We start from the raw sequence: 23,562 nt of genomic DNA, 5'->3' as shown, positions 1-23,562 counted from the left end.
CTCGCGATACCCGCGCGGCGCCGCCCGGCCCGCGGTGCCCGGAGGTGGCGGCCCGGCCCGGCCATGGCGTCCGACAGCGACACCGAGGAGTTCTACGATGCGCCCGAGGACGTGCACCCCGCGGGCTCCCCCGCGCCGTGAGTTCGCCCTGCCCTCCCTCCCCTCTGCGCGGCCCCGCCGCCTCTGGGCAGCTCCCGGGGGTGCGGGGGGGAAGCGGGGTCAGAGCGGGGCCGCGGCCCCCGCTGGAGCTCGGGGTGCGCTCGGAGCGCCGAGGGCGCGGGCACCGAGCGGGGCTCGCCCGGCACTGTGCGGACGGCGGCGGCCGAGGGAGGGAGGATGAGCTCATACCTGCCTTCCTGAGGCGGGAGCGGGTGTAGGGCTGGGAGGAGACGGGCGGAGATGGCATCGGCATCGACAGAATAATCCCTGAAATGCGATAAAAGTAACAGATTTTCTGAGGAAGGCGAAGAGAGCGAGCTTCGTCAGCAACAGGCAGCTGTTGCTGCGTGAAGAGCAACTTCTGGTGTGCTCCGTGCTCTGTTTTTAGTGGTGCCTTTATTACTTTTACTGTTTTTAATGGAGACTGGACTAGGTTATTTCCAGAGATCCCTTCCAGCCCTGACAAATCTGTGATTCGGTGTCGCTTTGATGCTCCTTGCCCTAAGCCAGCTGGTCCCTGCAGTGAAGGTTTCCCAGCGTTTTGTGGGGTTTGTCCCAGTGCTGCTGCCTCAGAACGGACCCTGACACTGTTGTTGGTGTCAGCCAAATGTGCCCCTCTTGTTGGAAATCTCTCTCTGCTTGTGTGCTGGATAGGTTATGCCTTGTATCAGTTCTGGTTTTCGTGTAGCCCGGACCAAACCTCTTCAATATTTTACGTGGTAGGATGAGGTTTCACATGGCCTGTTTATAGAGTAATAGATATGGATTGTGGGATCAATTTGAAGCTTTAATACTGGACCAAGGAGCTTGTTTTAAGCTGCGACTCAGTGGTCGAAGAAAGGAAAGACTAGATCTTTTCTCCTCACCTTCAGATCCTGTATTAAAGTTTTTCTGAGCTCAGCTATTTAGCTGTAGCCTGGTGAAAAGCACATCTTAGAATGCAGTTCTGCAAGATGTGATAAGCCAGATTCACAGTGCTTGTACTGAAATGAGATTTTTCTCCAACTGCTTACCTCCTGCTAGAAGTACTGATGAAACTCTTCTCTGAGTTGCATTAACTCAAAGTAAACAGCTGAAAACTAGAAACAGCAAAAACTGTTCCATAAGTTAAAGCAGCTGAAGCCTGTCAAGGTTGGGACAGAGAGGGTGAAGGTGAGGGATTAGTGTGACTAGAGACCACAGACAGGAAAGGGGAAGCAGGCTTTGGTAGAAGTGAGCTGTTAAATCTGCCCAACTGCACATCCACCTTTTGTCTGATACAGATCATGTCCTGGCTTTGCAGGTTTCCACCACCAGTATCTAAGCAGAACTCGATAATATGAAGTCACTCACTAGAAATTAAAGTGAAAGGGGCTTTTAATTTCTCTAGTGCTCTTCCATAACCTGTGTCAATGCATCATTGACTCAAGTCAATAGAATTCTGTGAGCCTGAGTCAAGTAAGGAGGTGATGTCTGTGAGCTTAGTTTGCAATACAGCTGCTGGTCTGTAATTCAGTCTGTTGTTGAATCTAACAATATGGACAGTATTTTCTCAAAATAAGCTTTGAGATTTCATAAGAGCTAGTTTCACACATGCATTGGGCACTTCTAGGAAGCAGGCTGGTATATTATTTTGCATGTGTAATGATGTTGAGTGGGACCACCAAAAAAAAAATCAAAACCTTCTTGTTGCAGGGAAGGCAACTAAAAACAAGTACATGTTGCCCTCTGCAGTTTCAGATATTTCCTCCTGCATTCAGTGTTCTGATGATCAGTAAAATCAGCTGGGAGTCCTTTTTGGCAGCACTAGTGTGCAGCAAAGCAGTGTAGATACATTTGCCCTCATTAAAAATGTGAGGTTTGTAGCTTCCTCCCTCCCTAGCCTTTGTTCTATGTGGGGAAGTTTAATAGCTGCTGATAGAGAAACTCTGAAAGTGGTGCCAAGTGTTCACGTCAGCTTGCTGACTTCTTTGCTGTTTACTTGCTTTATTAATTGTCTGGTCTGTAAGAGTGGAGTTTTCAAGTTGGATGTAGGCTCCCAATTCCCACTGTTAAGTTATTAAATTATTGATGCTTGAGTGCCTCTCAGGGAAAGCACCATGTTCTCATCCTTGACTACATCTGTAGCTGGTGCTTTTTGAGAACTAATCAGCAGAAATTACCGAAACCAAAGTGTTTCCTTCAGATTAGAATGGTCTGAGGTGGTATTCCTGGGGTAGCACTTCTGGGGTGATGACTTCTCTAAGGTGAGGTGTGTTTGGAGATATTCTGAGATTACTGTATGCCCTCTGGTGAGGCCTTTGTGCTTCCCTTCTGCTCTAGATCTTGCCTTTTCTTTCTAATCCTACTTTTGATATATGGAGGGTGTCCACTTGTTGGATAACTAAGTCCAGAGTAAAAAGGGAGAGGTAGTGTGACAGAAGATACCCCTATTTAACCTCTGTCACTCACTTTAGAAGCACTGTAACCATGGAAGAATTTAGGAAAAGATGCTGAAATGTAGAGGCCTGACCAGTCCCATGCAGGAGGATATTGATTTTGAGAGAAGGAAAGTATGAAGTAAAGCACACTTGGTTAGATGCAGGCACGTGACAGACCCTCTGTATTTTATTTATAGGAAAAGTTATCCACCCACTCTGAAATCAAGAACTGTTAAACCAAATTATTTGGACTTCTTGTGCCTAACAGTGAGGGGGCAAGTTTGTTCCTAGTATGCTTGTATCCTAAAAATTGTTATGAGAAACCAAATGAAAGAGATGGTGTAGGTAATGAGAAATATCCTCTGGTTTATTTAAATTCTTGACTTGAAACTTCAGTAGTCCTGTACTTTAGAAGGTGTCTTGATGCTTTTCCTGAAGAATTTAGTGTTCCTCTGTGTAGAAGACAGGTAAGGGTAAGTTGTGCCCCATTGACATGTGGGAGGTTTTTAGTACAATTTTTGTGTGTATGAGTGTTTTAGCCAATGTGCAAAGCTGATCGTGGCAGCAAACAGATGGAGTGGGAAGTGTTGGTTGTGTTCAGTGCTGCAGATGCATTTCTGCACTCAGAGTTTGCTGAGCTCCCCCAGGGCAGCCCAGACATGCATTGCAGCAGGAATCCCTGTAGCTTTGGAGGTGTGACAGCCACGGAGAGCTGCAGCAGGAGCAGTCACAGCTTCCCGGGCCGGAGGGAACGCGGTGTGCAGGACAGGGCTGAGGGCCCTTCTGGGCTGGCTGCTGAGCCCGTGTTCTGCACAGGGCACTGCTCTGCACTGCAAACACCTTCCCAGCTGCTACTGGCACACCTGGTGGAGAACAATGTACATCCTCCAGGAAGGCAGGCACGGTTGCTTTGGGATTTGCCCAAGGCCAGTACTCACATTGTTTTTTGTTTGAAGGGCTGAATGTTTTGTTTTCTGTCACAAAACTTAACAACAACGTGTGTTGAAAACGTTAAGCCCTCTTCAAACAGGTGCTAGGCTGGAGCTCCCTGATAGTAAGAATGGGAACTTTCCTGTGGTCTGCTCACTGTCAGGATGAATTTGATAGTGGGATAAACAATTTAAAAAAAAAGTTTCTTTGTGAGTTTGTTTGACTTTCAGACTAATCAGACATCTATTTGTGCAAGTGAAATGGGATATTTCTTTGAATTGTGTTTAATCTTTGTAGATAACCTTGAAGCCTTCCTTTGTTAAACTGGTGTAAAAGTGGTGTAATGTAGGATAATTTAGAACTTAGGTGAAATGAAGTCTAGAAGATGTATTGCTATCAGTTTATAAATCCCACTTTTTAGTAAATGTTCACACCAGATTAGTTTTTGCCTTATGTTTTCTGTGGCATATGTCAGTTTTCATGTGCTGCCTGACCTTTCAAAGCCAAATCAATATTTGATCTTTGGGTTGATCTTACGTAAATATTTTCAGACACTTTTTTCCACTGTATATATGTTTTTTAAAAATGCAAAGGTTTATGCACTACATCCAGAAAATTAATGGGCTTAAAGTGAAGGGGCATGGAGAAGGCTGTAAGTTCTGGTGGCTGGGAGGACAAGACCATTCCAGAGTTGTGTTGAGCTGCAGAAGATTTCAGTTACTGAGCTGGCTGACCTGGTGTAAATGTGGTAGCACATAAACAGTAACTGCTCAGGACTCTGGGAGCGATGCTGCTGACAGACACACAGCTCAAATCCTCTCAGGCAAGACTCTGAACTTACCTGCCTGTATTACAAACTGATCTGAAAGTGGGGGCTTTGCCAAGCAGCTGTGGAAGCTCTCCAGTATTTTAAAAGCATGTAAATGCCATGGTAAAGCTTCTCCTTAACTGTGTGTGTGGGTTATGTCAAGCTAACAGCACCATGTTATGTTCTACACCTGCTATTTTTTAACCTTTATCACTCAAGCACCTTTTTCCCAAGGTAGCTGAGTAGCCTGAGCATGGAAAGTAACATCTGGTTTTGTTTGAGTGCAGATTTTCTGCAAAACTAATCAGCTGAAGAAGTCTGAAACAGTAGCAGTGTCTTTTGAACCTCCTATTTTGTGTAACCAGTGTAGGAATGAGTTGCCTGTCCCAGAAGTGAGGGCCAATTAGTGGGAAGTGTCACAGTATAAAATCAAAATATCTATTTGCAGTTGAAGGATTTGTCTTATTTAGGTTGTTAAGCAGATGTCTTGTAAAATAGGAACCTGGCTGAAGCCTTGGCATTAATGGTGTAATTATAAATATATTTCATTGTTAAAGTCATCTCATGGACTTAATGAACTGTGACACATTTCTGCTGCTCCTAAGAATATCCAAGAGTTGATAGTGGAACTGAAAATGTTTCAGTAACCAGAAATCCCACACAGGCTGAGGCCTTTCCCAGCAATGTATTCTGCGTAACAAAAAATGTTCTTGTTTTTCTGGCCAAAGTATTTTGTCCTGTTTTTGCCCATTGGGGTTAGAGCTTTCTAGGAGGATTGTAGCTCAAAACAGTGTCACAGGTATTGTGCACCTGAAGTTAATATTTGGACAGAAGCACCTTAGTGTAGCATGTTAAATTAGTTGCAATGATAGTGTTTATATAACAATCCACCGTGCTTTCTTGTTTACTTAGCTCTGCTGTATAAATGGAATCTTTGCTTTTTTGTGATTAAATGCTTCCAGATGGTAAAGAGAAGAGCTGAAATTCTTAAAAAACAATTGGAAATAGTTGTGGTTTTTTTCAGGAAGTATTGTTATTTAGAATGATTTTGGAGGCAGGAGGGGCGAATGAGGCTGAGATCTCAATATTTGTGTGTATTGCTTGGTGCCAGGTGATACTTGGGGTTCAGTGTCACTCATCTTGGTGGTCAGCTGGGATCTGTGTGCAATCCAGGCAGTTCTTTTGGTAGTAAGCTTTTAGGGAATTAATCTGCAACTTTGTCTCTGCTTGTGACTGACAAGCTGATAAAATCATAGAGCAATTCAGGGTGGAAGCAGCCCAGAAAAATCATCTGGTCCAAGCTTTCCTTTATGTATCAGCAAGATTCTGTAGTCAGAGTAAGCAGTGTGATTCAATATTTAAATATCTTCCAGAATTCTGAAAGTCTTGTAGAAGATGTAAGTTCAGGAGATAATAAGAGCTGACCATCCACTAATTGAATTGACTTGACAAGAAGTAATTATTTGATACCATTCCCCTAAGATAACTTGTTCTTTCATGTAATTAGTGTAACCAGAGGTGGTGTGGGAGTGGTTGCTAATGCTAAGTCACTGTTTAACTGTATTTTGGAAAGTAGTGCACACCAGTTCCTTCCTGTTAAAGTGTATTTTGTCTCTATTTATACCAAATGTCCTGATTAGAAACAAGATCTTAGGTTTGCTACAGAGTCTGAGGGGCAGAGTGGTGTGATAGTGGTAACTCTATGGATCAGGATTCAGGCACTTGATTTGCAGAGTACTGGAGTGTTTGTGCTTCTGCTCTCTGAGAGTTTTGTTTCTTCATTGTCTACCCAATGCTTGACATACACATGCTAATTTTGAATTCTCTGTAGTGCAAAATGGTTTTAGTTTTGTACTTGGAATAACATCCTTTTATTAGAAAAGGGTGATAGGTGATTCATAAAAGATTCTGCTGGCAAACTCTCAGAATTTGTAGAAGCTGTGGATCTGTGTATGGTATAGAGTAGGGAACTTGTGTACAAGTGATGTGAAAAACATTCACTTTGTTGCTCATCCAAATTATCAAGTATACAGTTCCTGCAAAGGAAGGCTGTGTTGTAGACTGTTTAAAACAAAGCTTATTGTCTATGAACTCTACCTAAGTCTGTCTTCTCTTTCTGACAGGTCACCAACAAAAGTTGGAACCAATGTAGTAAAGGTGAGTTTCTTAAAATCAGTCGAGTGCTTGTCGATGAGCAAGGGGTTGAGTATCTCCACCTAATGTGCTACAGTACCCCTGACATCTGCACACAGAGGAAATTACAGACTTTCCTTGTTGTATGTAGCAATTGTGCTTGTCTTGAAATTCCAGCTTTCCTTTTATTTAGGGTATGTTACAGTGTCTCGAAGCTCATTTTATTCTGAAATGTGTATGTGCAATTTAATTAAGCTGTATGTGATTACTGAACTGTGTCTTTCAACTGATTTGTGAGTAGTAAACAAGGCTCTGCAGCCACCTGGCTTTTGGTCCTGATTTATATGAAATTGTTGATTGTGCTCTCTTCTGTCTCCAAAATAAGAAAGATCTTAATGTTTGTACTTCAGAAGCCTCCCCCCTAGGTTATGTGAAGATAAACCACTATATTTAGCTTAATGAGACAGCGTTGCCACTTCCCACGCAGGTAATTGGTATTCTGTGCGTAGTGACAGCGAGCCTGAATCCAGCACACAGTGAATAGGTGAGGAGCTGGAACCTTGTGCAAATAACACTCATTTCTTGCTCTCACAAGGGCCAAAGGTGCTGCTGTACAACACTTCTTGTAGGTTTGTCTGCAAAAGTTGGGAAATCCTGGTGAAGCCAGTGTTTCAGAGCTGTCAGCAGCACTCTGCTCTGAATCAATAGTATTTTAACAGTGATACCATATCTTGCTATACCTCTTAGGGAACAGGGCCTTACCCCCAGTTTGTATTCTATTTAATGTCCCTTTAATTATTAAAGTATTACATGTGTAAGTCTTTCAAGCAATGTTGTTTTATCATTCTCACTAAACTGTGTGCAATCAATGAACTTCAAAACTAACTTTAATGTCTTCATGAATTATTAACTATGACGTTCTCTAGGTTGCTATTTGATTATTGAATTTTTTGAAGTATCTTCCTTAAGTACTTGTTCTAAGCTAAATTTCTGAAGGTGGAAAAAGTAGTAGTTTCTGTGCTTGGTAGCATATCAGTTCAGTGAATGTGTGACTAATGGTGTCATTTGTCTTGGAATGGGTAAGAAATATTTCCTAAGTCCGAAGTCTAATAGGTGTGTGAGTTTAATGTCAACAGAATTGGAAATTAATATAATGGGCTTCTGTAGGCACTGATTACATTTAAGTATTTATGTCATCATACACTTGAAGATAAACTTTAATAATAAAGCAAAGTAGAGCTTGCATTTAGATTAGAAATGCTTTGTGGCAGGAGGGAGTGGAGAGGGAGGAAGAATTTTTCTGTAATTGCAGCTGTCTTTGCAAGAATGTAAGATTCCATGTTAGAACCTCAGAAGCATATTTGTGACCACTTGATAGAGCTGCCTGCCTTAATTTGGAAATTTCTAAATAGTTTCTACTGTATGTGGCTGTTATGTAGTTCTTGCATCCTTTCCTAAAAGTTGATAAATAAAAGAGAAAATATTTTAATATGTAATTTCCTTGCTGCAGATTATTACATGTGTCTATTTCTCTGAACTCTTGCTGCCTTCAGTTTGATTTTAGTTGAGGTTGCAGCCTCTTATATATGACTGCCTGTTTTGTTGCATGGTGTGCATGACTCTGAAATACCTCTCGTGTGTACTGAGCATTACTGTTTAAACATCTGACAGCAGTAATGTGTGAAGATGTGTCAGATTTCTTGTCCTTTATGCTATTTAATGTGTTGGAGCTGTATTTTTGTTAGATCATCTTACTGAAGAAGTTAGTACCATCATCTTACGACTTTTTTTTCTTTTGTAGGATACGGACAATAAACTACACAAAGCTGGAAATGAAACATTTGTACGAGAAATGAAACAAGATGATTCAAAAGAGGTTAGTTAAATATTGCTTTGAGTTTCCAGCATCACACAAAAAAATGTTAAATCATTTAATGATCAATATTCATCCTGAAACTACCATAGGTTATAATTAGTTGTTAATGCTAGTAAAAATGTTCATCTAAAGGGTAAAAATCAAACTGTGTTCTAAAAACATACTTAGGATTCACCAGTTTTGAATTATTTGTGTAATTTACAGAATCATATTTAGCAGTACATGAGAACTCTGAAGAATGAGCAGCTTTTGTTTCCTAACAAAAAGTAGTTTTGTTTTCTCTCCAAATATATTGAAGAAGATTGGAAATTAGTTACTTTGTTTTATCTTTTGAATATGCCCATTTTTGCACCAAGGTTCTGGTCTCCTTTTTAACCAAACTGCATTTTGTATATAAAACAACTCTTCAGTGGAAGAGCTCTTGTGGGTATTTTGCAGGCTGACAGGATTTTTTACCCAGGAAGTGCCTGCTGGTGACTGGTATAATGGTTTTGTTTTGTTTCTCTAGATTATTGACAGTATTATAGAAGAAAGCCAGAAGGCCCAACAACTAGAGGATGATGCTTTAGCATCTAGAGGAAATGAATTGACTGTTCCAACTTCAGATGCAAATGCTTGGATTTCTGGAGCAGGTATCATTAGTGATGTCCCAGAAGTACCAGCTGCTAAAATACCATTACCAGAAGACACTAGAGAACCAGAGGATCAGAGTGTGTGCAAGGACGCTGAATTGGAGTCTGGGAAGCTTTTGTTTAGTTCTGACCAACAGGAATCTCATAAACCAACAAAAGTAACAAATGCAACTGACCATAAAACGGATGAAACTGAAGCACAAGGAGAAACATCAAAAAAAGAGGACATAACAGACAAGAAAGAGACAAATACTTTAGAGAAAGTGGCTTCAGATTTATCTACCAAAGACCCTTCTACAACAGAAGAAATGCCCCCAGCCAAGCCCCCGAGGCAGCTGACTGTAGAGCCTGACATAGTTGCCAGCACAAAGAAACCTGTCCCAGCCCGGCCCCCCCCTCCCACCAATGTCCCTCCCCCGAGGCCGCCCCCGCCCGCCCGGCCAGCTCCGCCTCCCCGCAAGAAGAAGAGTGAGCTGGAGTTTGAAGTGCAAAAACCTGTTCTAGAAGGCAAGTGTTCTATTTTAGATGGGTTTATTTATCTACAGGGTATTATTTTTTTGTGTTTTGAGTGAAGGATCATTCAGTCATGTGATTTTTAGTTTAGTTGATAGGTAAAAAATTATGCAACAATCTTAGCTTATTGCAATGAAGTAATACCCTTCTGCTTTACAAATGTGCCTCATGCACAGACTTTCTTAAATATCTGTAACTATAGCAAGAAGTTGACTCATCAATACATAAGTTAAAAACAGTTACTTCAAATGAAATGTGTGTGTGGTCTGTATTTGCATAGAAATGCAAGTCAAGGTGTGGACTGAGTTCTTATGAAAATGAGTAGTCCTGGGTTACGAGGAAATGACTCTTAAAAAGAATTTAATAAAGCTTAAGAGGCCTAGGTGTGAAGTCATGCCTGAACCTCCAACTGTATATGAAATACTTAATTGTAAGTTAGATATGGTGGCAGTTGATCATTAAAAAATACCAAACTGGTCAGTAAAGGTGTTCAGGACTGTAAGTGATGTTAGGATTTGATCTCTATGGCAAGTGTTATGCTCTTCTTTCTAATAAATCTCTTTTCAGTTTCTCGAGACAGCTTCACAGCTGGTGGTCTTTTAACTTCAAGTTCAGTGACAGAAGGTGTGCCCAAAGATTCTCAGCCTTCCTTGGATTTGGCCAGTGCAACTAGTGGAGATAAAATTGTCACTGCCCAGGTATTGGGAAATGGTTGAGAGTTTGATGACTGGAACATTTTCTGTTGCTTCAGTGATACAGTAGGGATAATGTAATCTGTGTCTGCACCGTTTCAGGAGAATGGGAAAGCAGCTGATGGCCAAACAACAAATGAAGTACTTGGACCACAAAGACCCAGGTCTAACTCTGGCAGAGAGCTCACAGATGAGGTATCTATGGCTGTGGTCTGTACCTGGAACACCTTTGTGCTTGCTTTCCCTGTCTGATAAATGAGTTGCTGTAGTCAGGTCTCTCCTTGTTCTCTGAACCACTGCATGCTGTCACCAGCAATGCAAATAGGAGCGATGGCACAGCTGGCTTTGTCCACCTAAGAACTTTGTGTCCCTGAGTCATGTGTGCCTTTACCTTTGGAAGTGTGAGCTGTAACAGACTGAAATGCCCTCAAGTTTGTGTTGGTAGCTATGCAAACACCTCATAGGATTTTCATGGGAGGGAACAGCAGCAAACCTGGCATTTTGTCATGTGTCTAAAAGGGGAAGGAGTCAGCAACAGGAAAATTATTTTCCTCATACTAAAAAATAGTTTCTTTGATTAATAATTCCACTAATTCTGATTATATTTGGCTTTTGTAAGTTTTCATTTGTGTCTATCACTGTACAGCTTTTTTTTAACTGTTGGTGAACCTTTGTAAGCATTCATGAGATACCCCAAATAAATCTTTTCCTTTGTGGTGCTAGTCAGTTCTCAATTCCTTTTCTCCCTGTATGTTAGATTTGCCTTTGGCTAAACCTAAGATACAGCAGCTGGAGTAGGAAAGGGGAAGACTGCAATGTCTTTTAATTACATAATATATTTTCATATTAGCATGAAGGGTGTTGGCAGTGGTTGATGTCTCTATAGCTGCATTTTGATTTATGAAATTGAAGCTTGTGATATATAACTGTTCATCTTTGTCTAGTGATTGATAATGTTTGCACTAACATGCTAATTTAAACTTTGTCTTTGTAAAATAAATATTTAGTGAGCTACAGAATTTCCCATTAAGATAAGTAATTTGTAAGTTTTGATGATTTCTGTTTTACTCTAGATTTTCAAGTCTAATCAAATTCTCTTCATTTTACATCTTTTTTTTTTTTGATAGGAAATTCTAGCAAGTGTAATGATAAAAAACCTTGATACAGGTGAAGAAATACCTCTGAGTTTGGCAGAAGAAAAGTTGCCAACAGGCATTAATCCCCTGACTTTGCATATCATGAGGAGAACTAAAGAATATGTCAGGTATGAATCATGAGAGCTTTCAAGATGCTGTTGCTCTCACGGGTTTTGCATAAACGGAAGCCGCTCTTACGCAGGTGAAAAGAGCCCAGATCCATCTGTCTGACTAATCTGAGCTGATTCCCAGTTCTCAATGAAGCAGCCTCATTATTGATTTCTCTCAAGTTAACTAAAACTTGCTGATCTTGCTGGAACTTGACAAGCAAGTACATCTGAAAATCCACTGATCTCTAGTTAGCCTTTGATATACTAAATGTCATTTCTGTGCTGAATTAAACACATTTCGTGTTCAAGTACTGGATGTTGTTCATGCCACCACCTCCTGTAGCTTTTTCAGTGTTTCATAGGAGATTGTTTCTCTGAAGATCTGTTGTCATTAGTGCAGCTGACTGCTTTGAGGTTTGCCTGTTCTTAATAGAGTTTTAGATCCTTCTAATGTGTAAAATGGAATCTTTTTGCAATCTTTGATAGAAAATGACACGTGCTTAATGATGAGAATATCATGTCAGTCTAGATGTTCTTTTCAAAGGCCCATATGAATTTATACATGAGACAACTTCTAGGTTTTTTGCATTGGTGTATTATTGAGAAGCTCAATTTTCTAGAAGCTCACTAAAAGAGTTTTCTAGAACTCTTTTGTGAAAAAAACTTCTATTTCAGGATTAACAACTATTAATTTATTTGATCTGTGGAAAACAAGGTATGAGAACAAAGTGGCATGTTACCAGTTCCTAGTAATTAAATGAATTTTGTCTGCTGTTAGCTTTCAAAGTGTCACTATAAGCTTAAGTTGGAAATTTGTGGCAGGGAATAATATATCTGACACCTGCAGCTTTAGTATCAAGATGCTTAATAATTGAAAGACCTGTTTATTATGTGATTAAAATAACATCCATGCTTTTCCAATGTGTTCCATAGAGGAATAAAGATGGATCCTAAAATGCATGGCCTACTTTACTAATGTTTCACTCAATTTAGATTCATTATGATATCCCATTAAACAGTCACTTCTGTATTTCCTAGTAATGATGCAGCACAGTCTGATGATGAAGACAAAATGCAGACACAGCAAACTGACACTGATGGAGGGAGGTTAAAACAGAAAACGTAAGATGCTGTTTTATGTTTTTTCCTTTCCCTGGGAACAAAAAACAGATTTTATTTTTTTAAGCTGAAGTTTCCCTTCTGATTACTGAGCAAGTTATCTTTCAAGTAATCACTTTACTAGTGATACCTGATTTTACATAAGCCTGTAGCTCTGTGCTTGAACTGAAGATTGCATTACTGCTGTCAAATTTACTGCTTATTTAAGAAGCAGTAATAAAAAAAGAAAAGGTTGCATTATAAATCAAAATTACTGATTATAGTAGCAAAAAAAAAAGACAATTTTCCATTATTATGTGTTGAAAATGTACCCTTGTTTTTAAGGACTCAACTGAAAAAGTTCCTTGGCAAATCTGTGAAGAAAGCAAAGCACCTTGCTGAAGAATATGGTGAACGTGCTGTTAATAAGGTTAAGAGTGTTCGAGATGAAGGTAAGTGACAATCCTTTTTTTTTTTTTCAATAGGGTAGTTGGTTTATCTTTGTGCTTTTAGGTATCAAAGCTGGCAGAGGAACAGACCCTGCTGCATTCTACCACTGTTCTACAGTTGGTGATAGGATTTTTTTAGAGTTGTACCTTGTAGCTTAGTAGGCATTTTGAGATGACCAGGTTACAAGGATAAATTCTTGTAAAATAATACTTGAGAGACCTTTTCAACTACACCAGCTTAATGCTCTGATTTTTTGTTGTGCTGTTAGAAAGAGGTTTTGATATCAAAACATACACATTTTTGGAAAGTTACTCCAGCAAAGGTAAAAGTGGGGATTATCTTCATTACTTTAGTAAATCAGATTGTTTTTTGGCAACCAGTACTACAACTGGAATTCTCATACAGCATGAGCTCCTGTTAGATTTCCCAACTGCAATTGAATTCTCCTCTTTTTGTTTCATCAGTGTATCTTTCAGACAGATTTTTAGTGCTGCAGCAAGCTGGTGTAACCACAGCCTGAGATAAGTGCCATGGAAATGCAGCACTTCAGTGTCTTGTGTTGCCAGTGGCTGTTGGCCACAGCTCTTTTGCAATTCTTGTACTTCATGGGCAAATCACCAGGCCATTGCAGTGTACTCAGAGGGAAGAAGCCAATAGATTCATTTTCAGCACACATCAAACTGACAGAAATCACTTAGTGCAGGATCTCCTGAATGCAAGACAGGTGCCAAGAAAGGGGGAGAATAAAAATTTTTAGCACTTCTTATTTTCAGTGTTCAGTATTTGGATTTGCTGTAGCCTAAAATTAATGCAGATGTATTTTTAGACCTTAATGCAATACTGTTCTTATTTTGCTTTAAGATCTTTAAATTGCCTATAGAAATTGTTTAATTCAAGACTAATCCACTACCAAAAAGCTTACTAACATATTAAATAGGTGCTGCAATATCAAGTGCTGAATTTGTGTTTCTCTAGTCTTTCACACAGATCAAGATGATCCCTCTTCCAGTGATGATGAAGGAATGCCCTATACAAGACCAGTTAAGTTCAAAGCAGCACATGGCTTCAAGGGACCTTATGATTTTGAACAAATTAAAGTTGTTCAGGATCTCAGTGGAGAGCATATGGTAGGTCTCAAGTTCCGTCTGTGATTTTGCTCAATCTGTTCATCCTGAGATTCAACTTCTCATTTTTATTTACTTGCTGACCTCCAAAAATGACTGTCAGGTTTATTCTCTGTGGAAAAACTTCATTAAAAAAAAGAAAGAAAAAAATAAAAGAAAATTTGACTGGTTTGCCCAGATCTTCAGGGGGTAAAAAGCATGTAGATTCCTAGGCATCAGGGATTCTCCAGAGCTCTCCTTTGAAGAATTATGGTATCAAGTGGTATTTGTTTTTTTCAGTTCCTGCAGTTAAAACTTTAGGCTGAAATAGGCTATTTTCTTCCATCAGAACTGAGCACAGAGCAGCAAGCTTGACCTGTTCAGCAATAAATAAATGAGTCTATTAGACAGATGAACACAATATTGAACAGAAATACTTCCTAGGTTTTGGAGGCAAAAGTTGGGAGAGGTTAATGGAGTATGTGGTTCAGAATGATAATGTGGGGAGAAACCAGGATAGGATATTGCAGAGATGCCTGTGGAGAACCAGGCAGAAAGGCTACTTATTTGTCACTGTTTGAAGTGAGCATGCTTCCCTATGAGTCTGGAATACATTCTAGTATTCCTGACTTCCCAAACTTCTGCTGACAGCAGCTGTCTGACACTGGAAGCAATCCTTCATCTCTGAGTGTTGGGCTGAGGGTAATGACCCACAGCAGTCAGTGACCGGAGATTCCAAGTTGTCATCCACAAGTGAACTTTCCATTCCTGCTGGCAATCCCTGTTAGTTTCCATCATGCCAATATTTGACTTCTTAAACCCAGGAAATTCCTCCAGATTGGTGGAGCATGGTGGAGTCAAATGCCTGGTAGCTCTTTATTCAGTAGTAGGAGGAAATGGGATACTGCTTGTGTGGTTATGTTTTATTGACTAGTAACTCTTTGGACTTGGCAATGGAGAGAGAATTGTTACCATCAGGCTTTGCAAAACCCTCATGCCAATGATGAATATAACAAATATATGTAGTACCCATTTTGGTTGTAATCAATCACAGTTTCTACTTTAAAAAAATGCATGCAAACCTCAAGTGCAGCTACAAGTACTTGTCAGTTCCACAAAACAAGCAGGAGGTTCTGAGCCCCTCAGATAACTGTACAAGTCTTATGTGGAATTCTGTGGTAGTGCTGACGTCCTGTAACTCCTCTCTTGCAGTCATCTGCCCTGTGGGCCTTTTTCTTTCTGCCCTATGCCCTTTTTCTTTCAAACTGTTTTTGCACATATGTTACACAATCCACCAGTCTTAACAATTACTTATCAGCATTTTGATCTACAGTTTATTTTACTTGTGGTATCTTGAGTATGTCTAAAATCTTGTCAGTTGACGTTGTAGAAAATCTTTTTGGTATGCAGAAAAGCGCTTTTTGTGATTTAATCATCTCTTTATTTTGCCAGGGTGCTGTTTGGACAATGAAATTTTCTCACTGTGGTCGATTACTGGCATCTGCAGGGCAGGACAATGTAGTGAGGATATGGGTTTTGAAGAATGCCTTTGACTATTTCAATAACATGCGCATGAAGTACAACACAGAAGGTATCTGTGCACGGCTGGAGCTCTGAGACAGAAATTCTGGCTGTTTGGGAACCTGGTGCTGACCATGGTGTTTCTGTCTGTGTTCCAGGCCGTGTCTCCCCTTCTCCCTCTCAGGAGAGCCTGAATTCTTCCAAGTCTGATACTGATGCAGGGGTAGGTACACAAGGGAGGGGAAGAGATGGTCTGGTTTGTAATGCCAAATCCTCATTGTTGCTTTATCCAAACACACATTAAGGAGATCTTGGCTTGTGTCTTTTTGTCAAACTGTTGTATCAATAGAAGTCTTCAATCAAATCTGTTAATCCCATGTACCTGGGGTGCAAGCAAGGAAGCCCATCACTGAATTTAAAGCATTACAAAATCTGCATAGCTGTGCTGTGGCCTCCTGCCAGAGGAGATTGCTGAGTGAATTGCTAAGGGGAGAAACTCTACATCATTGAATTTCCTGTCTTAGTGTTTTATCTCTGACCATTACTTGTGGTTGTCTGACTTGATGTTTTTTCTGAGGAAGGCCAAAGTGAGCAATGGGATTCTCAGAAGCATAATGATACCTGACAGATTTAAATTTTTCACATCTGTTTAGAAAAAATGGAACATGACTGAAGAAAAGTATTCAGACACTCTTGCTTGTAGATTTTCCAGATACTGTAGTAAACCTTGCCATTAAAATGAATGTATTTAAGGTGGGTTTTTTTCTGGTTTTGGCTTCCAGTAGTATAAGAAACAGATGACAAAATCAGGGTTTAAGTGAACATCTTGGCAGTAGCATTATTTAGTGTGTGTTGTCTTGGCAGAGGGGGAAGCAGGGAGGCCAGCAATTGTTCTTAAACTCATGTAAATGAGTGGGCTTGCTAAGCCACACAAGCCAGAGATGCTGTTTTGAGTGGTTGGGTTTTGTTTGGTTTGAGTTAGTTTTTTTTCCTGGAGAAGTTTTGTATAGGAACTTCTAGGGCTTTTAAAAATTATGATTTTACACCTGTTAATTCTGGACTGGTCTCTTACTTGTTGTCATTCATGATATGCACTAGAAACTTGGAAACCTGAACTCACAGTTTATATTCTGAAGTGGAACACAGATTTTAAAGTTGAGATACTTTGTTCCAAAAGCTTATCTTCAGGTGTTTGCTTAAATTGCTGTCAAACCGATCCCACTGAATAAGAGCTGTAAAATGGAAAATTTAGAACTTAATTTTGCACTTCCAGGATGATGCTTCACAGCCCATTGTACTTGATGTTTATTTTGGTTTAGTATTAGTGCAATATTGTTTGTTCAAATTGTTATTGTCCTTATGCTTTTTCTAAGCAGTAAGTGCCTCATGGTAAATTTTTCCAGCTAATGTTTGGTAATATTTCTGTACATTTCTCTGATAGATTTGCAGTGCAGTTGATGAAGACCCAGATGATAAAAATGCTCCGTTTCGGCAACGACCATTTTGCAAATACAAAGGCCACACAGCAGATCTTCTTGATCTTTCCTGGTCTAAAGTAAGGCACCTTAATACAGGATATACAGTTCTCTATTTTCTTTGTTTTCTGTTGTCAGTTGCCACTGGAACCATGCATTTAAACAATATGAAATGATCCTTGAAGTTAAGAGAAATTTTGTACAGGCAACATTTATTCTCACTGAAATAGCTGAAATAAAGTGAGCAACCTTCTTGTGCTTGTGTAATTAAGAGTGGTCTTAAAAAAACCCAAACAAGCCAGTAACAATTACAGTTGTGTATTCAATAATGAATGTAAATTATTTAGAGTGGGAGGGTTTTCCATTGAGCTGTGTGGTTTCTGTTATATGGTGTTACTGCTTTTCCTGTCTTCAGTGTGCTTCACTTTTTGTGTAAAGTGGCCACGTTCTGAAGTTGCTGAACACATACATCTATGTTAAAGACTTACCTTGCTTCACATTAGACTTATTCAGATAATTCTCCACATGGGAATGCAGTTGTACTTTTAGGAATACAGTCTGGTTGAAGCATCTCAGGCATCTCTGAGGTCTGTCATGGCATTTCTTCTCTGAATACTTTAACTACATTCCAAATCTTCATTTTCACTGAGATTGTTCCAGAAAATTGTCTGTTACCAAGGGTCAGTGTACAGCTCTTAAGGAAAGCACTGATCAGTAATGGTAATTTGGATAAACCTTTTTATATGAAAATATAAAATGTTGAATTTTATGGCAGCATAGCCTTGGTAAGGATCTACCAATCAAATTGCTTCTGTATTTCTAGTTACTTTGTGTCTGTTAATAACTGTGGAATTGTCTTGTTTCACAGAATTACTTCTTGCTTTCTTCTTCTATGGATAAAACTGTCAGATTATGGCACATATCAAGAAGAGAATGTCTTTGCTGTTTCCAGCATATAGACTTTGTCACTGCTATAGCTTTCCATCCAAGGGTAAGTGTAACTGCCCTCTTACTTCTAGAGAGGTAGAATTTAAAATTACAACTTTCTATCCCTTTTTTTTTTAATTAAAAAAATAAAAAGATTGAATAATAGAGTTTGTGCACTTCAAAAATATGCTTCATGGATGATATTCCAGAACTTGGTGTTCATCTTCACTGAACTTCACCAGGACTGTCCATGGGGTTTAACCATGTGTACATGTGAAGGGGAAAGTGAATTGCCTGTTGGCTGTACCATCACAGCTGGTATAGTGTAGAGTAACCTTGTGAAAAGTTACAATTTCCAGTGAGGGATACTGTGATTAAATATTTGTGGGGAAAAAATCATAATGAGATTGAACAGATTGTCCAGAGACCACAGAATCCTTCAATTCTTAAAACTTGACAGGATATAACCCACTACAGCCTGATCAAACTTTTGGAACTGTAACTGTCCTTGCTACAAGCAGGGGAGGTGGATCAGAGGCCTCAAGGGATTAATTTCAACTTACTTTTTATAAATTTTTAAAAATACTATAATCAGGCTTCCTAATATTAATAAAACTCAAGTGGAAGAACAGTGTTTGTCAGTGTTCCCTAAACATTCAGAACTGGTAGATGTATGGGAAACCATGAAAGGAGCTTTCAGCTCCTGGCAGGATGAGTGTTGAGAGGGTAGAAACTACCTGTGCTAACAGTGAGCAATTTTCTAACCTGAGATATAACTTCATGTGTGTAATCTTGTCAAAAACCTGTAAGAATTTGAATTCCATTTGCCACAAATTTCTTAAACAATTACAATCAGCTTGTCTGAGGGTTCTTACTGGGAAATTCTGTAGAAGAGCTGTTTGGAAATGGGGTGGGAAGGTTTTAAGGAAGGCAGAAACTTACTCATAGCACAAGTGGAGATTAAACCTTGTGTGTGTTCTCAGGATGACAGGTACTTCCTCAGTGGTTCACTGGATGGAAAACTCCGACTCTGGAACATTCCTGACAAAAAAGTGGCATTGTGGAATGAAGTCGATGGGCAGACAAAATTGATCACAGCTGCCAACTTCTGTCAGAATGGCAAATATGCAGTGATAGGCACCTATGATGGAAGATGCATCTTTTATGACACAGAGGTAAACAAACTTTGAGGCTGTGGATTTTTTTATGTTAAATAACAAACGGATTTAGAAGTCATGGTTATTTGAATACCAAGAAACAAACCTGTTAGAGCTTGAAGCAAGCTAATGTTTTTACACAATTGTTTCAGTTTGGGACATATTTTGATATCTTTTCAGCACTTGAAGTATCACACACAAATACACGTGCGTTCTACCAGAGGTCGAAATAGAGTTGGAAGAAAAATTACTGGCATTGAACCTTTGCCTGGAGAAAATAAGGTACTGTCTTTGAGTGCAGCTTTGGACCAGTACTGAATTCTGATATTTATACCTAATGCTTAGTAAGTTTGTGCCAAATCTTTTAACACTACTGAAATGAGCCTTGCTGTTTGCTGATTTAGGCTAATACAATACTAAGTAGTGGTAAAATAGAATATATATTCTTTTAATGATGTTATGCTCTGATTAATGTGAAGGTGAAAAAATGGTTGCAAGTGGCTAATTGTTCCCACTCCTAAATTTATTTATTTCTTTTCTAGATACTAGTGACATCAAATGATTCCAGAATCAGATTGTATGACCTAAGAGATCTGTCCTTATCTATGAAGTACAAAGGTTATGTCAACAGCAGCAGCCAAATCAAAGCCAGCTTTAGGTAAGACAGTTTTGTAACAATGGAGTTAGGGATTTGGGAAATGCTGTGGCTGAAGTATGGAGGGTTTTGTTTAAATAATCTACATTGGCATAAAACTGAGCTGCTGAAATGTCACTTGGCTTGGAATGGAAAGGTAAAAAGAGACTCTGGTGAAGAGTGATGAGCTGGGAGCTCCTGTGGGTGAGTGAATGCATTTGCATCCTGTGGACAGTGAGCTGTGTGTCCTTTACTGTTGCTGGGAGGGCAGAACTGTGCTACAGCTGAGGTTGGGAAGGACCTTGGGAGATCATCTTGCTCAGCCCCCCTGCTCCAGATAAATTTCCCAAATTAAATCATCTTTACTTCCTCGGCTGTAGCCCAGTTAGTGTCAGAGTTCAGAGATGCAGAGCTGCTGTAATGCATGCCTGAACAGCTAGGAAAAGTAATGTTTTTCCTTCTTTGAATCTTTAGCCATGATTTTACCTACATTGTAAGTGGTTCAGAAGATAAATATGTCTACATTTGGAGTACATACCATGACCTGAGCAAGTTTACATCTGTAAGAAGAGATCGAAATGACTTCTGGGAAGGCATTAAAGGTAAAACCCAACTTTTGATCTTTGTTTTATCAAAGCTCATATGATTTGAAAACTGAAATATTTTATTTGCTATTTAGTGTGAACAAATTCTTAGCAGGGTGCATGGTAATTGGGGGCCTGTCAGGAATCCTTGTTCACAGGAGACTCTCCTTGGGATGGCAAGAGACAAAGTAGTTTAGAGTTTGTCCAGTTTCAGTAAGAGATTTTGAATTAATGTAATGTTTTGCTGGCTGATTTTAGAAATCAAAATAATTATCAACCCATAATCCTTTATGGAAAAGTGACTTTGAAAACAAATGCAAACTTTCTCTTTCACAGCAGACTAAAACCAAAAATGGGTGGGGAAAAAAGCAGCTCTTTTATCTGCTCCACATACACACTGTTTTTGGAAAATGTGGGCCATGTTTCTATCAAATATGTTTTGGACCTCTTGCCACTTAGTTTTGGGCACTTAGATCATCTTCTGGAATCCCAAGATTATAGAACAATGACAGTTGTTCCTTGAATTCTGAGTTTACCTGATGGCCACTAGCACTGAGATTCTTGGATATTTACTGCAAGTTCTGCCTGCTGTTCTTGTAAAATGAACAAATTCTTGAAGCAAGGTAATCAAAAAATCAACATTGGATTGTCTTTCTGCAGCGCACAATGCCGTCGTCACCTCTGCAATCTTTGCTCCAAATCCTGGTCTGATGGTGTCACTGGAAACTTCTGAAAAGCAAGAAGCTGAAAGCAAGGGAGAAGATTGTGAGATATCAGACACCATCCCCTCTGGTAGGTGAACTCTGCTTGGTACCATGGCATGAGCAGGAAAATATTATGAATACTTCTGATCTGGGTGGGGGTTTCTTGAGAAGAAAAGTTCTTGCAGTGGCATGGGTACATATTCCAGCTTAGCATTCCACCTTGAACATTTGGGCAGCTGTTGCAATCTTAAAAGCTGAGGGAGGATGTGAGATGAGGGGTACAGTTGCCATCCTAAGTACTTTAGGATTGTTCCTTTTACATTGGAGCTGTTAAGAGATAGAGCTTCACCAACCATTAATGAAAAGAAATGCAGATATTTCTTGAAATATTGGCTAGAAATCAGAAATATGATAAAGGAAGAAGGGTATCACTGTGATGTCATATATTTTAATGAGAGTGTGATTTTTATATATATATTTTTTTCTTTTAATGAACTAACAATTTGTTCTCATTCTTGTTAAGGAGCTCTGAAGACAGATCACACAGAAGTGCTTTTATCAGCTGACTTTACTGGAGCAATTAAAGTCTTCATTAACAAAAAGAAAAATGTATCTTAGTTGGTTTGCAACTGACAGCATAAAGCTATGGTACTGTGGGATTGAAATTCCATAAATAATGCAGGCAAAAGCAAAGTATCTAATATAATAATGTTACAGGCTGATTTATTTTTAAATCTTTATTTTAAGGCTACTCAAATATTGGATCCTTGGAAAGCAGTGTGCCTATTAACACCTGGGCTTGTAGGACAGAGAGGAATGTGTAAGAATAATCCTGCCAAACATTAGACTCGAAACTTTCTACAGACAGTTGTTTTGCCATGTCATTGTGAACCTGCACAGGTTTCTGCACAAAATCGTGTCTGCACATGTGTGTGCCTTTGGGATAACTGCACGAATTGGAACCTGTATCAAAAGGGTTTTAGTGGTGCTTCTGGCCACTAGATGTCAGGAGCTGGGGTGGGAAAGGAAGGCTGGAAAAATGCTGAATAATGTAGTCTGATCTTTGCACAAAATTCCATTGGAGAAAGACCTTGAATTTGTAGTAGCTAATATTCAGAGTTTTAAGTTATGCAAGTTTTTGATGGGTCAGCAACCATGTGTAAATGTTTTTATAAATTTCTCAACTTCAGGACGTGAAAATTTTTTTGTTGTCTTTTAATTGTTGTGGACTTTAGATTCCTTTCTTATATATAATTTTTTGCACACTGGAGCACAATACTTGTGTAAAGAATTCTCTCATTCCGTGTTCACGGGCACCAGGATATATTCACCTTCCAGATAAAATTAAGCTGCATTAGAAAGTTCTTATATTTTACAACTATGTAAAATAAACTGTTTACATTTTTTAAGCATTGTAGCTTAAAGTTTTAAGTTCTTCTTGTTTGTTTAGTGCCACTGAATTTTGAAAGTCTTTGTAAATATTCATATAAAAACCTATGAAGTAACATTCTGGGTATGATAACCCATGAAATGTTATTGATGGTCAAATGTTTCAGAGAGCAAATGTATCATTAAACTTGGTCACACACTTGGAAATTGTTGCTTCTTTTCTGTTTTGATTTGTTAATTTGCCTTTTGTCTAAAGTAGTTTTGACCAGTTTCTGAGATCATTGATCCTGCAAGCACTTGTTACCTTCTGAGTTCTACTTTTCCTGATCTTGTCACATCTTTATTTCTGAAAGAATGGGGAATGAAGTACTGCAACTGGATATAAAGTAGAATTAAGAGTAATTATATAATAGTTTCATAGAGGGAAAACTTCAGAAGTGTGGACAGAATCCTCTCCTTCCCATTAGTGGAAGAATGAAGACATGGAAAGGCAGAAGGTGAGTCTCACTCACCATTTAATTCTTTTCTTCTCAGGTGAATTTGGCTATGACTTTGTATAGAATTGTCTTGGACAAGAAAGGCAGTTCAAAGGGGTTTATTATCAGTAAAAATAGATACAAGAATGGTACACACATTATATAAAATTATCTTCAGTTAACACAGTTGGATGAATTTGACTCAGAGTTGAAAATACCTGCATGAAACAAGCTAAACTATCTCAGGGTTCTTTTGTTACTTTGAGCTCCACTGACAGACTTGAGGAGGTGGCACAAGAAGACATTTGGTTTGTGCCTCCAAAAATCAGTTTCTATAATATATGCAGTATCTGTGTAGAAGACTGTAACTAAGTGAGATTTCTGTGAGCTGTTCCCAGACACTTCTAGGGTTTGTTATAGATGTTCTACATATTTATTGACTCATACAAGTTAAGAAGCTGCTTTATGCAGTACAATGCCATCACTTTGCTCACAGGTACCTTAATTCCAGAGTCTTGGCATATTGTGGCTTGCCTTTCTCTGGAACTAAAAGTCCAGACTGGAGGAGAAGGCATATGGGCTTAGCACTGGGGGTTTGGGGTATGCTGTTTTTGTGTGTGTGTGCTGCTCTTTCACTCCTGCTTTTCCCATATTCT

General features: G+C 39.3%; 1 protein-coding gene across 1 annotated transcript; it reads left to right on the top strand.

Moving 5' to 3' along the window:
- Window positions 1-22,631, top strand: WDR44 (WD repeat domain 44). The gene is made up of 20 exons (XM_064712546.1): window positions 1-137; window positions 6,420-6,453; window positions 8,231-8,305; window positions 8,814-9,444; window positions 10,018-10,148; window positions 10,245-10,337; window positions 11,270-11,406; window positions 12,427-12,510; window positions 12,832-12,938; window positions 13,912-14,063; window positions 15,492-15,630; window positions 15,719-15,783; window positions 17,002-17,115; window positions 17,904-18,026; window positions 18,946-19,137; window positions 19,300-19,401; window positions 19,662-19,777; window positions 20,228-20,355; window positions 20,998-21,129; window positions 21,565-22,631. The coding sequence occupies exons 1-20, from the start codon at window positions 64-66 to the stop codon at window positions 21,657-21,659; spliced, it is 2,724 nt and encodes a 907-aa protein (XP_064568616.1). The 5' UTR covers window positions 1-63; the 3' UTR covers window positions 21,660-22,631.
- Window positions 22,632-23,562: the final 931 nt, after the last annotated feature.

This window comes from Zonotrichia leucophrys, chromosome 4A (genome assembly GCF_028769735.1).
Source record: "Zonotrichia leucophrys gambelii isolate GWCS_2022_RI chromosome 4A, RI_Zleu_2.0, whole genome shotgun sequence".
Lineage (NCBI taxonomy): Eukaryota > Metazoa > Chordata > Aves > Passeriformes > Passerellidae > Zonotrichia > Zonotrichia leucophrys.
This window is presented reverse-complemented; position numbering and strand designations above follow the sequence as displayed.

What these genes read in the sequence shown, in the direction of transcription:
- WDR44 (XM_064712546.1), top strand. Translation starts at nt 64, where the DNA reads ATGGCGTCCGACAGCGACACCGAGGAGTTCTACGATGCGCCCGAGGAC. An exon ending in GCAGAGAGCTCACAGATGAG is followed by an intron (nt 10,338 to 11,269) that starts GTATCTATGGCT and finishes TTTTTTTGATAG; the next exon opens with GAAATTCTAGCAAGTGTAAT. An exon ending in ATCAGACACCATCCCCTCTG is followed by an intron (nt 21,130 to 21,564) that starts GTAGGTGAACTC and finishes ATTCTTGTTAAG; the next exon opens with GAGCTCTGAAGACAGATCAC.